The sequence below is a fragment of the Meleagris gallopavo genome, chromosome 6 (assembly GCF_000146605.3).
Source record: "Meleagris gallopavo isolate NT-WF06-2002-E0010 breed Aviagen turkey brand Nicholas breeding stock chromosome 6, Turkey_5.1, whole genome shotgun sequence".
NCBI classification, from domain to species: domain Eukaryota; kingdom Metazoa; phylum Chordata; class Aves; order Galliformes; family Phasianidae; genus Meleagris; species Meleagris gallopavo.
This window is the reverse complement of record NC_015016.2, coordinates 29,483,637-29,499,307: the sequence shown is the minus strand read 5'-3', so window position 1 is coordinate 29,499,307 and position 15,671 is coordinate 29,483,637. Positions and strand designations below refer to the sequence as shown.

Sequence of the window (15,671 nt, the reverse complement as noted above, 5' to 3'; positions counted from 1 at the left end):
AAAGTTCTTTTTTTTTTTTTTTTTTTAAATGTAAACTGAAAGTATAAATACCTTCAGTTTGTTATTTTGCTACAAAGGGCTGGCCTAAAGTGTACACAGTGTAAACAATGATTGGTACTCCTCTTGCTTCAAAAATACACAAAACACCACAAGATTGATAAAGTATTCAGATGAGAAGTATAAGTTTTGTGGGAGAATGCAAAGGGTATCTGTTATGTGTCTCAAACCAACAGTTACCGAACACATTCTTCCTTCTCTAATTTGCAGGAAAAACAAATAAAAAAATCTTATCTTTCTTACACTGTACTTCCTTTTGTTACATTAAAAATATTTTGACATAATTTTTGTTTTTTAAATACTGGTCATGAGAATTATCACCAAATGACTATATGTGTAAAAAAGTTACATTTATGACTGTGGGAAATAATTCAAAATCCTGAGTATGAAATATTTGGCCATCTTTCCTCCCTTTAAATGTGGGAGTTTTCACATACGAATTGCAGATTTCCGTTGCTGTTGCTTTCTAGATCCTCTGTATTCCTACTGATCTGATTCATCCGAAAATCTGAAGAAACCTTTCAAATCAAAAGCCATGTAAAGTGATAACTGTATTCCCCTTTCTCCTTTTTGTTTTATGGTTGGAGTCTCAATGTAAGATTCAATAGGTAACAGATTATTTATTACCAGTCCAAGAAAGTAGAGAAAATAAATACAGTAACATTTAGGGGAAAGGAGAGAAAATGTTTACTTGTGCCTTTTTTTGGTTAAAATGTGGTAATTAATTCTTCTCTTTGGCTATTAAGTCAAAGCATAAAGAACTCAGCACATTAACCACAAGAAAATAGCTAGTATTGCAGAAAGAAGATACTGGAGAGTGATTTACAACACTCATGGAGACAATTCTCTGATTGTTTCCATGAATTCTAACAAAATTAAAACATTTAAATATTGAGATTTTATTATTTGTTACCTATGAGTTAGAAACAGACCACTGATACTTAAAAATATGAAATATTCAAAATTGACCCCAAAGTTGCCATATTCATTCTTCCTCCTACATAAAGACACAATTAGTTTTGTAAAATCTTATGTTAATATCTTTCTACGGTTTCGCTTTTTCCTACTGTATACACTAATTCTACATAATCTTAGCTCTCCAAAGAAAGAGAGGAATTAGAACTCACTGATTGTCATTTATACGCACTACTATAATGTAGTGGTCAAAATAAATCTGAGATCCACCTCAGATCCACCTCACAGCATGTATCATCCAGCTGCTAATTGAATAATTCCAAAACTCGAGAAAAGACGGCCAAAATAAACTAACACGTTCTGTGGACTGAGCAAAAACTTAAACTATTTCCCCTTTTGTTCAGTCTGTATTCAGTTTTGCTGTGCTTTATGGGAAAAGGATGTTATCATGAAAATATTACAAATTCATATTAAAAACAAAGTACCTTCATAAAATGATATTAACCCTAGTCACGGTCCACCCTGTTTGACATTGATATTATCTGATTTTACAAACACATCAACATACAGTGCCAAAATAGAAGGGAAAAGTTCATTTAAAATCATGACATGATATACAGACATATAACTAAAAAAAGTACAGTATGGAAATAATTTTTTCCCCATCTGTTTATCCAGTACATCAATTTGCGCTGTTTGTATTTTTGAAATTTTGCCTTGTTGCACCAGTGTACACTTTCCATGCTGACCCTCCAAGCTGGAACACTTACAGAAGTCAAGACTGATAACACAATTTCCTTCTCTGTAATCCACTTTACAAGCCCACTTCCATATCCTGAAAGGCATGTAAACTTAAGTGCAGCACTAGGCGTCCATATAAATTATCCTTTCAGAATTCTTCCATGTTTGTTGAAACATTAGGGGTTGCTGGGTTTGAATCTTGAGAAATGGCAGCAACAGTGACAATTCTTGGAGAACCAAGAACCTCAGTAACTGAAGAGTCCAGTTCTCCTGAGGTAACAATAGCAAGGGCTGTTCCACCACCCTTCTTGTTCTGATGAGTTTTGACATGTTTCGATAGATGGTCACTTCGCATAAACCTTTTAGAGCATTCTGGGCACTCAAATCTCTTTTCACCTTTTTTAAAAGAAAAACAAAACCGAAATATCAGCAAAAGAGAGCACAGAACAACTTTTGTTTAACCATTCCAATCTGACCCTTCTCTATTAAATATTTGAAATATCTTTCAAAGCATACAACGTTTTCTTCTCTACTTGTTTGATTCTCAGGTCTTTTCAGATTTTGGCAAGCCATTCTTCACTATTAAAACATTCTTAACAAACATTTGCTATGCTCTGACTATCTAGTGAGTAGTTTGAAATTCAGATCACAAGAGAATTTGTCTCACTTTCCATAACTCTAACAGACTAAGTAATGCGACTTGATAGCATTAAAAAAATACATACTTTTATTTAGATTACAATGATGTGAATCCCAGAGTTCCATGAATCTGTCTCATAAAAAATGTATAAAATCAAACTTGAGAGAAAAATTCACCATACTAACAAGTTCTGACTGTGTTTGAATATCATTAGGTTTTCTTTGAGTGCGATCTTTTGCAGCTGTAAGTTTGAGAGGATTAAAAAAAACACAAAAAGAACCTTTATTGAGGGCTAAAAATATGCAGGCTAATAACATTCTTAATTTCTAAAAGGTCTGCCTTTTTAATCTGAACTGTTAGGAGAGCTTCCTTTATCATCATCTGAAATATCAAGGAAACTTTGCAAAGAGGAAACCGAAGCCAACCACTTCCTCTATTTTGAGCTACTTTATTTATATTTAAAAGTATTTTTCAGAGACCCTAATGAGACCTTCAATATCACTGTTTAACCGTGGCCACTATGATCCAGACACAAGCTATTATGTACATAGAGAGGGGTGACCAACCTGTGTGGGTTCTTCTATGTCTTTGCAACTCATCGCTTCTTGTAAATCGCTTGCCACAAAAAACCCAGTTGCATATAAATGGTCTTTCACCAGTATGCCAGCGCAGATGCGCCCGAAGATGAGATGTCTTGCCATAAACTTTACCGCATCCTTCAATATGGCAGATATGTTGCTTCTTTTTTCCTGGCTCGTTGCTGCTTCTAAAAAGATCAAATATAAACAGGTAAATAATTTTATTCCAAAACACTACTAACTGTTGTAGAAAATTAATTCATGATGATAGTTATAATCCCTCGTCCAAAAAGGAATATATAAACACACAAAGAAAGTATATGATATAAGAAAATTAGAAGCCCAAATGACAAAGTGTGACAAGATGCATTAATAATATTTATACACACCTTCCTTCTCCCTCTCTGCAATTTGGACATGAGCAGGCAACTCTTCTTGTTCTCTTGCCAGGTTGCACTTCCTGGTCAGAAGCTTGCTGAGCTTGTTGCAGCTGCACTTGTGTTATCTGATCAGGACTAACAGCACCAATTCCTGCATTAGCAATGCCACCTACTGCTACAGTAACAGGAGCTATGGTAGCCTGCTGCACTTTTACTCCATCCTGCCCTTGCTGTTGACCTGTAAAATAAGGAAGAAGATTCTACATTTTCTCGGCCATTTCGGTAAGTGTGCAAATTAATTTCATATATCTTACAGAAAAGAAAATCCACTTGTAGTTAAGGGAAGCCACAAAAAAAATATTAAATCCAGCCACTTTTCTTAAGTAGTGCCAGAAGGTGTACCTGCTATCTTAGACGGTCCTATTTAACATAATTTCTCATCAGAACAATATGATGCTACAAAATGCTGAACAATACTAAGAAATGTGAACAAGTTTAACAAGTTCTCTTTCTCTCCCCTCAAAAGCTGAGATAACAAAATCTTAGAAGTATTAAATCTACTTGCCTTGAAAAACACATCAACATTCAGAAAACTAAAAGTAGCTCAATTTGACAGTTAGCTTTATGACATATATAGAACTGTCTCCTCCCCTACAAACTGCACTGAATCACCATTGTGAAAGTTCCTATTTCATTCAGAGAAAAAGAAATGTTATAGGACTAGACTTGAACAAGCTAGCATAGCAGAACTTGTTTTGTTTTGCAGAAGGAAATACATTTTTAAGAAGCCTACTGAATGAGCTTGAATGAATTAAATGGAATAAAGACTGACTTGATGAATTAACAATTTAGTTTCATTGCAGAAGCTTATTGATCTCATCAACTTTCTCAGTCAAAGACATGCAGGTTGACTGTTATGATCTACAAGCAAAATAAGGAGTACTCTAATATAGGCAAGAAGTGAAGTTTCTTAAGCAGAGAGTACTGATGTATTTTCTTAATAAGTTAGTATGATAGTATCTGGGAAAATAATGTGACAAATAATCTGACACAGAGATGACTTCCAGCTGCAGTAGGACAACACCGAATGTCAGTCCTGCCAATAATAGAAACGGGACAAAAACCCATTAATATACTGCTATTTTCAAAACTTCATTGCCTTCATACAAATGGGAAGTAAAAGGAAACACAACTAACTGTTGTGTTAGAAACCAGCTGTAGTTCTCAGTTAGCCAAAGGTAAAGAAATTGAGAGAACTGGCAGATTCACTTGCAGTCTTTTGCAGAACATGAACTGCTCTCAGTGTGCTGAAGAGACCCAAGATGCAAACTTTAATCCACAGGGCCAGCACTACAAATGATGGCAGTCTAGTGATAGTCACCACAAAAGCTGAAGATAGGTATTGTGGCCTCTGTTACTGTTCTCACTAGCAGGTGTGCCTTCAAGCACACTAAGTTATACTTTGCCATCAGATTCTCATAAAGGGATGACTCCATCCATATCAAACAGTCCTACTCGACCAAAGGAGGCCTGGAACCTAACTACTTTCTCAATTTTATTTTTCTCTCTGATTTTTTTTAAATTGATATTGAAGTTTCAGTGCAACTTTTCCCAGGCTGCCAGGCTTTTTCAGTATAAGTTGAACCATGCACAGGGTTTCTTTTTAAAAACTTTTTAGCTTCACAACTAGTTCTCAAGTGAAGAGAGTCTAACACACAATTCTTTCTGGATCTGGCAATCTGCATTTGTGAGAAAGTCTGTTTGGCATTTCTAAAAATCTTATACGTTCTGCCGATTTGATATGAACCAACTTTCAGCCTAAATCAAAAGACAACCACACAAGGGTCTTATGACATCTCTTCATAATATTCAGCCCCACAGCTGGCATACTTTACTGATCTTGTACGTTCCCTCATCTTTGCCGTTTGCTCTCCAATGAATACTTGTGTGGTCCATGTGAGGACCACCTTGAAAAACACGATACACCATACAGCCTTAATCTATTTATTAAGCATGATATAGCAATACATCTCAAGAGAAGCTGTTCATAGTAACTGTAAAGGCAACAGTAGAAATAGAAAAGAGAAAATGCCGAAAATAAGTTTGCTCAGGCAAACAATTACATTCTCCATATAGTTTCAGTTAAACAATAATTAAATGACTTCTCTTTAGATGGTCTTAACAAAGTTTTCACATTTTCTAATGCAAATTTTGATTCTCTTCTTTAGATTAAGCTCATGGAGATATCTTAAACTTCTCTCACTTGTACTCCACTTACTAAGATCAGTGTAGAAATTTCTGAAACACTCAAAATACCACACGAACAGTCTTATTTGAAAATCACAGTACTCAGTGAACAAATCTCTACTTTACGAAGCAAAAAGTAACTGGACAAAGCACAGTTACATGATAATTATATATATCCCTGCAAAGAAAACACTGAGAAGTTTAATATTGTAGTTACTGGATTTTTTTTTTTATTTATTTTTTATTTTTTTTGGAACTGCTGAAAAAGCAGCCAAACAAGCTAGCACAATAGTAGCACACAGGAAAGAAAGAAATGCATTTGCTTTTCTTTTGTATTTAAAAAAAATTGAATTATTCTTGTTCTAAGATAGTAAAAATAAGTATACCATAGGTGAACTGAAACTGTTTTTTCTTTTGAAGAAAAATTAGAGATCTTCCTTCCTCCAAGAAAAAAAAACACTAAAAAAGCCCACCAAAAGCAATTAGAACATGCTCTTGTCTAGTTCTTAAAGTGAAATCACTGCAGTCTTGAGTGGCAGAGGGTTTTGATTTTTTTAAACTACATTCCAGGATCCACTAATGGAAAACTAAAGGCTTTAACTTTTATAACAATTATACTTATTAAGGGAAGAAAAAAGGATACGCAGCATTTAAAAAATTACTGAAAATGAAAGTCACTTGAGACCATGAGATTGACAAAAACAATGAGCGTCATTCTGGAAACAAGAAATTTTCAAGAACTTAAACCAGAAGAACAGAAGGCAAATATTAACACTACTTTGCTAGAGAAGAATATTAGTCTTTGCAGTAACGAGCTACAGTAAAAGCTGCAGCAATCACAAGGGATGGAGTAAGCTTACTAGGCCCCAACACTGCAACCTACTCTAGGGAATCTGCTTTAGCAGGGGGGGTTGGACTGTATGCTCTCCAGAGGTCCCTTTCAACCCTATGATTCTGTGATCCCGTATAAGCAAAGCTTCTACTGTCCCTTGAGATAAAAACTTAGACACACCACAGTACAATCTATGGAATGGTACGAGAGCTTATCAGTACAGGTAGCCAGATGAAATGAACTAAAACGTTATGAATGTACTGTCACACTTTTTCTTCTTATCCTAATGAAAAGAGTCTTCACAAGTTGGAAAATAATGGTAAACATAGATGAGAAATTGTTTTTTTTTAATTTTTTATTTTTTTTAAATCAAGTTTATTGAAAAACACACAACACACTGTTGATACGACTTGGTTAAAAGCCTACAAAAACAAAATTGAGGTACTTTCTAGGAAAAAATAAGGAGTTTTGGATAGCTGACTTGGTTATACATTAGTTTTTGTTGTTTTTTTTTAAATTAAAAAGAAACGTGCTGATTTTAAAAACAGGTAGTTGAGATAATTATTATACACACGAGAATAACCCAGAATAACCTAGTGTCACTTTACATGAGTTGCTACGAGGGCATAAAAATATCATTTAAAACCTTTTAAAAGTTCTGCTAAAATTATGAAATTTCTTAACATTATTTCCTTCTGATGTACTCCAAACCACAAAGCTCAGTATCACTGTACTTCACCATTCCCAATCAAGCCTTGCAGTTATAAAGCTCTCATGTTTCAACACAGATTTCAGACAGAAGTCTAAACAAATCGTTAAATAAAGGAACAAACAAAGTCACACTTCACTTCATCTGTGTTATTACAAATGAGTTGTCAAAGTAGTCACTGCACATTTATACTTGCTTGTAGAAGTCAGCTTTTCATAAAATTCCTGTGACTTTTTTTAACAGTGATTTTTCTGAAACTGTGAAACGCTCTTGATCAACAAAATCACTTAATTTGTGTAAGATTGAAATTTACTGTACATGCTGTCAGGTCACAACTTGAGGTTACTACAATATGCTACCATATATTACAACACTGACATCAACGACTTCATTTTATCCTATTTCTTTTGGATAGCAACCACTGTATGCCGTCCTGTGGTCAAATAAAACAACAAGGCAACCTGATATAGTATTTATTTTGAAAAGTCAAGTGCAGTAAGTCTCTCACTCATTAGAATATTGTATATATGATTATGACTGAAAATAGTTGAGAACATTACAGACATTTTTAAGACTTCACAAATGGAAAAACCTACGTGACTTTAGTCACTAGGCTTAAACATTTAAGCAGTTAATACTCAGTATCACAAAACACAGGATCACATTCTTCAGCATCACTTCGTCAGCTTTCAAAGCTAACTTACAAAATAAGAGCTCACATAACACAACTTGGATGCATTCTATCTAAGAAATGATTTCTACAGGGTGATTTACAACTAAAGATCGCTGTCATTAGACTTGGTTATCCATCACAAGTGAAAACAGATTTCCTTTTATGAGACATTGCACACGCATTCCTATTGCTGTTCTTGTTCACCTGGAGTAGTAAGCGCGAAAAACTATTCTTTGAGACAAGTAGGATAGAAAGGGAAAAGGCTGTAACTTTGATGATCCGCAGAAGCTTTAGAAAACAGATCTTGGAAGGAAGAGAAATTTAAGACTAAGGAGACTTCTAGTTTCTGGTACTCAGTTCCCCAGAACAATTTGCATAGAGTTCCTGTTGCTGCTGTGCAGCCAGCTATTATTCCGCAGTTAAAGAGATGGCAGCATTAATGACAGCAGCGTGAACCTTACTGCAAAATCTGAGAAACCACAGCAAAACATAGCTAGTCAGACTGATTGTTACCAAAAAAAAAAAAAGCCAACAACAAATCCGAGACATTGTTTAACTGCATAGTCTAGAAATGAAGAAGATTGCAAGCGATATTTATAACTCAATGCGTATTACTACAGGACAACTAAAATAAAGTTAATGACAGGCTGCTTTGGAGGTGACACATCAACTCATCTATTAAAAAATCTGCCAAGACAATGCAGTGGGAGAAAGAGGTCTCATTTCCTCCTCTCCCCTGCACATCCCAACTGCAGTCTGTGCAATATTTCACAGTTAATCTTTCTTTTTCCAACACTGCCCACTAGGAAGGTTTTAAACTGAAGAATGAAATGAAAATCATGTCTCTAAATTAAACAGGAGAGATGGTGAGTCATTAAACTAATAAATTAAACAGTGACAAAGAGACAACACTGACTTTCAGTATTGACACAGAAGACAATGTTATTTGGTATTACTAAAACAGTATGCTGCCTCATCTGCTGCCTTGAAGAAGTGACTTATAAAGTTTTGATAAAGAAATGATACATGATGGGAAATATTTTCCAGAAGAGAAACTGCACAATGGTTGATGCAAGGGACCCACGTGATCTTCAGAGAAGAACAATTTGGAGAAAAAGGAATTGGATTCAACCGACTACTTCAAGAAATGTGGGCCATCACAGCATAATGTGGTCAGACATTACAGAAGCAGAAACAAATTCCAATACAAACTGCAGCATTGCACTGATATCTTTCTTTTCTGCTTCCTATACTGACAATGCAACAAGTTTCTACTTTTGCCTGTTGTCCAAGCTGGCAGTATTTATACAAACTTGGCATCTTCTCTACAGAAACCTTTCTTGCCATGTCAAATGGAATAGTGTACTCAAAAATTAATGATAAGCATCAAATTAAGCAGCTTCTACGAAAAATACCACTTAAAAATATAAGAATTAAGACAGAAGAAAAAAGTTTGTGAGTTTTCAATACCTTAAAGAATATTAAGTGTTCTCCCTTTTGTACAAGAATCATTCATAGAATCATAGAATCACTCAGGTTGAAAAAGACCTCCAAGATCATCTAGTCTAACCATCCACCTACCACTGATGTTTCCTCACAATACTGGCAACACAAAGACAATACAGTGCTTAAGAAGTTTCATGAAGATACTTTAATAACTTAAAAACTGTTAGGCTTCTCACAAGTGCATTAGCACGGCCTGAAGTCACCTCAGTATTTTCAAAACAGAAGAAAAAGGATCAAGCTAGTATTACTTTTCATTTAACAGAAAGCCTATTTCATCTTTATTACTATTAAACAACAAAGAGCTATGTCAAACACGACACAGAAAGAACTATACAGGAACACTGTAAGAAAACAAACATGGAGCTGCATTTGCACAAAACTTGGTACTGTGCAACCAAGTAGAGGTTTCAGACAAAGCAAGATAAGAACTTTGGTTATTCTGGATTGCTGCTGTGGTTTTAATAGGCTTCAACAGGGAAGAAAACATGCTCAATTTACTATGAAGGAGAGCAGCAATCAGAAAAAAATATCTTGTTATGCTACTGCCAAAGTTCTAGAAAAACTTATTTTCCTTTTTATTGAAAAAAACAAAAACCAACAAACGCCAACAATCAAAAAAAGCTTATTTAGAATAAGTGCTCAAGAACATTTCTCTGCAGATGGAAACCAGTAGTTCCCTATATATTAAACCTAGAGCAGACAGATAACTGAAAATCCAATACCAACAGTGCTGCACAATGTCAGGTGAGCTGCATGGAAACTAATAGTAGATGCAAGAAACGCAGCCCTTACAAGTTTAAGTGAACATCTCTCTGTATTCTGCTACTACATCCCATCTCCTAGATTATTCTATAGCTCATAGCCACAAAAGAACTTGTCTCAGTCCTTCCTTGCATCTCTTTCCCTTTACTTTAAAATGAATGGCAAGAGAGCAAAAAAGTTTGCTGACAGTCTCTACAATCTGACTAGAAGAGCTCAAAACCTGACTAACTGTAATAATAAAGAAGTTACATATAGATCCTACACAATTCTGCCATATGGAAATGAAAATACTGTTTTCTGGAATTTCTCAGAAGTCTGTTTTTAGCATCTTGATTCCTCTTCTGAATATTATGATGCAAATAGCAATAGTTTAATCTTAAAAGGACAGAAGAAGGCTGACAAGAAAAAAACAAAAGCAAAATAAAAAACAAGCTAAGGTTTCAGTAGCCTGTCCTTTCTGGTTTTTGTTGTTGTTGTTGTTTGTTTGTTCTGTTTTTGTTGTTGTTTGTTTTTGCCTTTAACTATAGTTTAGCTAGTTAACATTTGATGTTTTCATGTCCATGCTAGACTAGGAGATTCATAGATGTCCTTGAAGTAAACATTTTGGTGACATGTAATGCTATCTTTATATTGATCAAGATAACAGTAAGCGTGCCTCTGTGCACAAGAGGCATTAGTAAACAGGTATGTACATGGAAACTGGAAAATCCTTTCAACAGAAATGAAGTTAGCTGACTTCAGGCTAACTCAGACAGCATTTGATAATTTGTTGAGAATTAAAAAAAAATAAAATGTTGGCAATGAAGACCAATTTGTTTATTTAGAATGTCACCTTTTGCCTTTACCAGGCAGGGAGCAAGAGAGCTACATCTTAAGAGCCATGTAAATCTCTACAACAGAAGCCTTTGAAAACTCTGCCAATATTTCTGCAACACTGTTACCCTGTAAAAGTGACTCTTACTTGCTCTTTCTTTCTGATACAGAACAAATTGAAGAGCTTGGTGTTCTACACATTTCTTGCCAACAGCCAAGAAAACAAGTCAACCAAAGCCCGTATCTTTCAGTGTTCAGTATTTTGTTCAAGGGAGAATTGGACACATCAGCACTTGAAAACATTCAGTAAATTAAGAAAATCAGACTAGTACCTAACCCATATGCCAAGCTGTTTTCCACTAGAGGATACTAAGCAGTCATTTCCTTTTTTTTATAAGAGAATGATACTTAGTCTCCCAATTTATCAAGACTAACAATATGTGCTGGGATAAGAATGGCTTACCAATGACTGGCTGATCAAGATATGGTGCTGTCAGCCAGCATCAGCAGTAGCAAACATCACACCTAACTCCATTCTTAAGAAAAACTATTAAATCATACCCCAAGCAATCATAAAATACTGCAAAGCTGTTTCAGCAAAAGATTATGGACGTCCAGAGCTTTTTTTCTGGTGAAAGTTCCACGAGAAGAGCAAAACAACCATAACAATGACATTTCATATGTAGCTCTGAATACTGTGCTATAGCATATTTTTACACTTGAAACTAACGTTCTGCCTTCAAACATGCTGTCTCATTACATAATATAGCTAGATTTTAAGTAATCATCATTAACATCCAACATTTTTAATATACTAAAATAATAAGAGCCAATTTCTCACATCCACCATGATGAGAACTTTGTGACAATGCACATTACACCAAGGAAGCTATTAAAATCAGATTGTGAATATAATTTCTCTCTCGTCTCTTTTTTCTCTCTCCTTTACACAGCTGTAACAGACGAACAAGTAGGTTGGCTTAGTATGGGTTTAAGTGTATTTAATTCATTTTGTTTTAAAATACTAACAATCTGATGAACTTGTGCAGTACTCACATAATTGTGTGCTTGCTTGATAGTTTCTGAATAAGAAAATTGAACTAATTCTTTTCTTGCTGTATATATCCTGTCCTGGTTTCTAACAACAGAGTACAAGAGAGGTAAGGGCAAGAACTGATATTCTTAGAGATAACCTCTATTGTCGAAACATTGTAAGAATATAAAATAGGGAGATAGTTTTAATGATGCTTTTCTTTGAAAAGCTTAAGAACTAGCATCTAATTCTAGAAGATGATAGCATACAAATAGCTCATTAGAAACTTGTTTCACCCTGCAGTTATGAGCCAGGCAAGTATTTTAAATACCTCCCCTTCCTGCTTTCCATGGAAGCAGCAATGAAGTTACACCTTGCTACTCATAGATAATGCAAGAGTGTTCTTTTACTGAGGCATTTTTACTAGATTATTCTCCATTTAGTTGAATAGGAAGATTGTACACTCACACATAAAGTTCAGAACAGCATATCAATACTTCATTTTTAAACTACCATTGCCTACTCAAACATTTGCTGTCTCCAGCAAAGTTTGTTGTTAAATTCCTTCTACCACTATTTTCAATTTCAGTTTCAGTTTAAGAAATTCCAACAAAGCAATTTTGCCATTAGAAGACTAAATGCTTCTAATTACCCTGAAGCATTTGAAAAGAACACCAGTACTAGAACATTTAGAACACTGAGGTTCCACAACAGTTCTCAGCTAAGGCAACCTGAGAACAGATGCAAGTGACCTTTCATGACTTTGGAAGAAGTACAGTAAGTTTTGATACTCTCCCAACTACATCCGCAGAGCCAAGTAACATTAAAAAATTGCAGGATTTCTGCTTAGCTTTTGCATTTCTTCTGCCTTTGTAGAAAACAGCTCAGTTCTTTGTACTTATCTTTCTTACTACAGATCCCATAGGTTTGCCTGTGTTTCTTTGAAGGTGTTTGCCTTCCCAGTGAGCATTCAGGGAAACACTGGATGTTGTTGTAAAAACCTTTAGTAATCACCATACATTAGTTCCTTTGGTTCTCACACTGGCTAATTACATATAGCAGCAAACTGGCATAAAATAGGGCTATTTTAAACCCTTTTCGTATTGTCACTGCCTATGGCTACCCCTCCTTGCTTAGCTACCCAGCTCACTATCTTATGACTCTATACATACTCACTGTCACACTAATATGAGCAAGGAGATCCACTGATTACATTGTGATGAAAATGTACTTTCATTTAATGAAATAGATTTAATATTCTAGGGCTTTAGGCTAAACCCCTTCCCTTCCTTGGTAACTAACAAATGAATGAGATAACAGAAGATTGTGAGTTGTCCAAAGGATCATTTAATTTCTCATAATAGAAGAGTTTGAGAACACTAAATAAAAAGGTAACACAACAATTAAGACAGTGTATTTATTTCAGACAAGCAGTGAACATGTAAAAAAAATTTAAATGGATTAAAAAAAGGATAAGTTCATGGAAGAAAAATAATCGATCAAAGATCAAGTATCATAAGTAGCACTTCTGGCTCATGAAGATGTGAGCAGCAAATCACTTAGAGTGAGAAGAGTATATGGGGAAAAGCGATTACTTTTGTATGTAACCAACATCAGATGTGATGAGAAACTCAATACTTAAAGACTGTGAGTCAAAAGTGTTTCTAATTAAGTTACATGCATTTAATCTTGTATACTTTTTCCTATTTGAAACATTTTACTAAATTCTTTAAACTCTCTTGTAAAGTTTGAACCAGAATGATAATAACATGTAAACAATCTCTGTGGTTTCTGAACAGCAAGTCAGAATTAGTGACTCACACAAGACGAGTCAATAAAGAAGCAAAGGAAAAACAAAGCACAAGATGGATGTAGACAAATCTGAGAAGTACAAGACAAGATGAGAACAGAGATGCTGGCAAATTGTGTAACTACTAACAGCAGTAGCAGAATGAAAGTAGTTGTCAAGAAGAAAGGAAAAAAGCCTTAGAAACTCACCTTACTAGAAATTATGAAAGCGAAGGATGAGGCTCATGACATTTTTTCAAGCATCCTAATGAGAACACTTGCTATTGAACTTACATTGTCATTAACAACTGCTTTAGAATCCACAGCACATCCCCATAGAAGCCTCTTAAAACTCGCCAGTTGCAGTACTGCCAGGCAGTAAACCTTTCCACTGAACACAAGTCATTCCTCCATTTTGTTCTGATGGATGAACTATCAATTCCCCATCATTCAGGCCACATCACCACTCATCTTAAAATGACTTGTGCTTAAGTTGCAAGGCGGTGGGATCTGGGAACTCTTGCTTAAAGCAACTAACAAAGCTGTAACTTATCTTCATGTTTTTGTTTTAAAAACAACTTAGTAAGAAAAGCTAAACATCATATAACAAAATTATTTCAAGAAATGTAATTAACATAGGAAAAAGAAATAATAGGTTGAAATTGCATCTAAGTAGTTAAGTTACTCTGTAAAGCTTCACCAGTAGGAGAGGATCACTATATTCCTGCTGCCAGCAAAAACAATGAACAAGTTCAAAAGAAGCTTGAGACCTCTACTGACAACCCCAGTATAAGAACAGGCAGAACAGAAAACCCTTACAGACAAAACATGAATTGTAACTGATCTTAATAAAACTGGATGTATTATTTCACCCCATATTCCACACGCACAAATATTCACATTCCATGCTATCATTACAAATATACTCCAAGATCAACACATTGAGGGAGAAAGTAAATTAGCTCACCAAAGAAAATGGCTTGATAAAGTATTCTTCCTAGAACCATCTAGTACTAAAACAAATCACTTTTGTCAATTAACACATTTGGGCAAATAAAAGGAATAGAACAGAAGCTTTAAAAAGGCAAAGGCTGCCTTATTTTAAGAGACAGGGAGAATCTTTTGATCTTGCATCCACACCTATTACAGCAGAAGCTTTGAAAAAAGGCAAGAGAATTGTCTATTACCTGCATGAACCCAAGCTTATTTGGGACAAATTCAGGAAGTCACCATCTATTTTACTTCTGATTAACACCACAGACTTCCCATTCCACAGGGAATCACGTACAAACCATGAACCCAGAGAACAGAAAAATGCAGTTTACTTCGTACAGAACTAACCTGCTTAAAGGCTATGACTGGTACTAATCTCATAGCAAGGCAGGTGTATACAGATCCCTGCACATTCAAAGTGATCACAGTTGCATTTAGATTTGATTAACTCTTAAATAAATCACTATTCACAGATCTTGTTTTAAAGCTCAAATACTTAGTTTCTACATCTTTCTCACCCAGGTTCCTCCCCCTGCCCCCTTCTACTTTTAATTCTTCTTCTGACTGACACTTTCTACATTTTTTTTTTTCTGTAAAACTTCACAGAACCATAGGGTGGTGCAGACAGGAAGTTACATCTGAAAGTCACTTGGTACAATGCTTACTCAAGCAAGGCCACTCTACAGCTGGCTGCCAAGGACCATGGGTTTTGAAGATCTCCATGCATGGAGACACCACAACTTCTCTGGGCACGAGCACTCAGTCACTCCCACAGTAGAAGTAACTTTCCTCTTCACTGATACTGAATGAATGTTCAGTTGGGGCGTGAAAGTGAAAAGATGAGAACTCCTTTGCTTTTGCCTCGCTTTTTGACATACAGTTCTAAAGCTATCAAAAGCAATGTGCTTGAGCTTTTAACTTAAAAACAAGCAAAAAACACCAAACATTTATTCATCTTCTTTGGTATAGGCTCTATTGTAAACATCTTGAGACAGGAAACAGTA

At 35.2% G+C, this 15,671-nt stretch overlaps 1 protein-coding gene across 1 annotated transcript in view; it reads right to left on the bottom strand.

The window, feature by feature from the left end:
* The window catches only part of SP4 (Sp4 transcription factor), a 22,877-nt gene continuing 7,206 nt past the window's right edge, over positions 1-15,671 (bottom strand). Inside the window, exons 3-5 of the mRNA XM_010712762.3 lie at positions 3,321-3,549; positions 2,920-3,119; positions 1-2,109 (exon numbers count right to left, since the gene is read on the bottom strand). Coding sequence (XP_010711064.1) covers positions 1,862-2,109; positions 2,920-3,119; positions 3,321-3,549 — 677 coding nt within the window. The 3' untranslated portion in view covers positions 1-1,861. The remainder of the gene's footprint in view (positions 2,110-2,919; positions 3,120-3,320; positions 3,550-15,671) is intronic.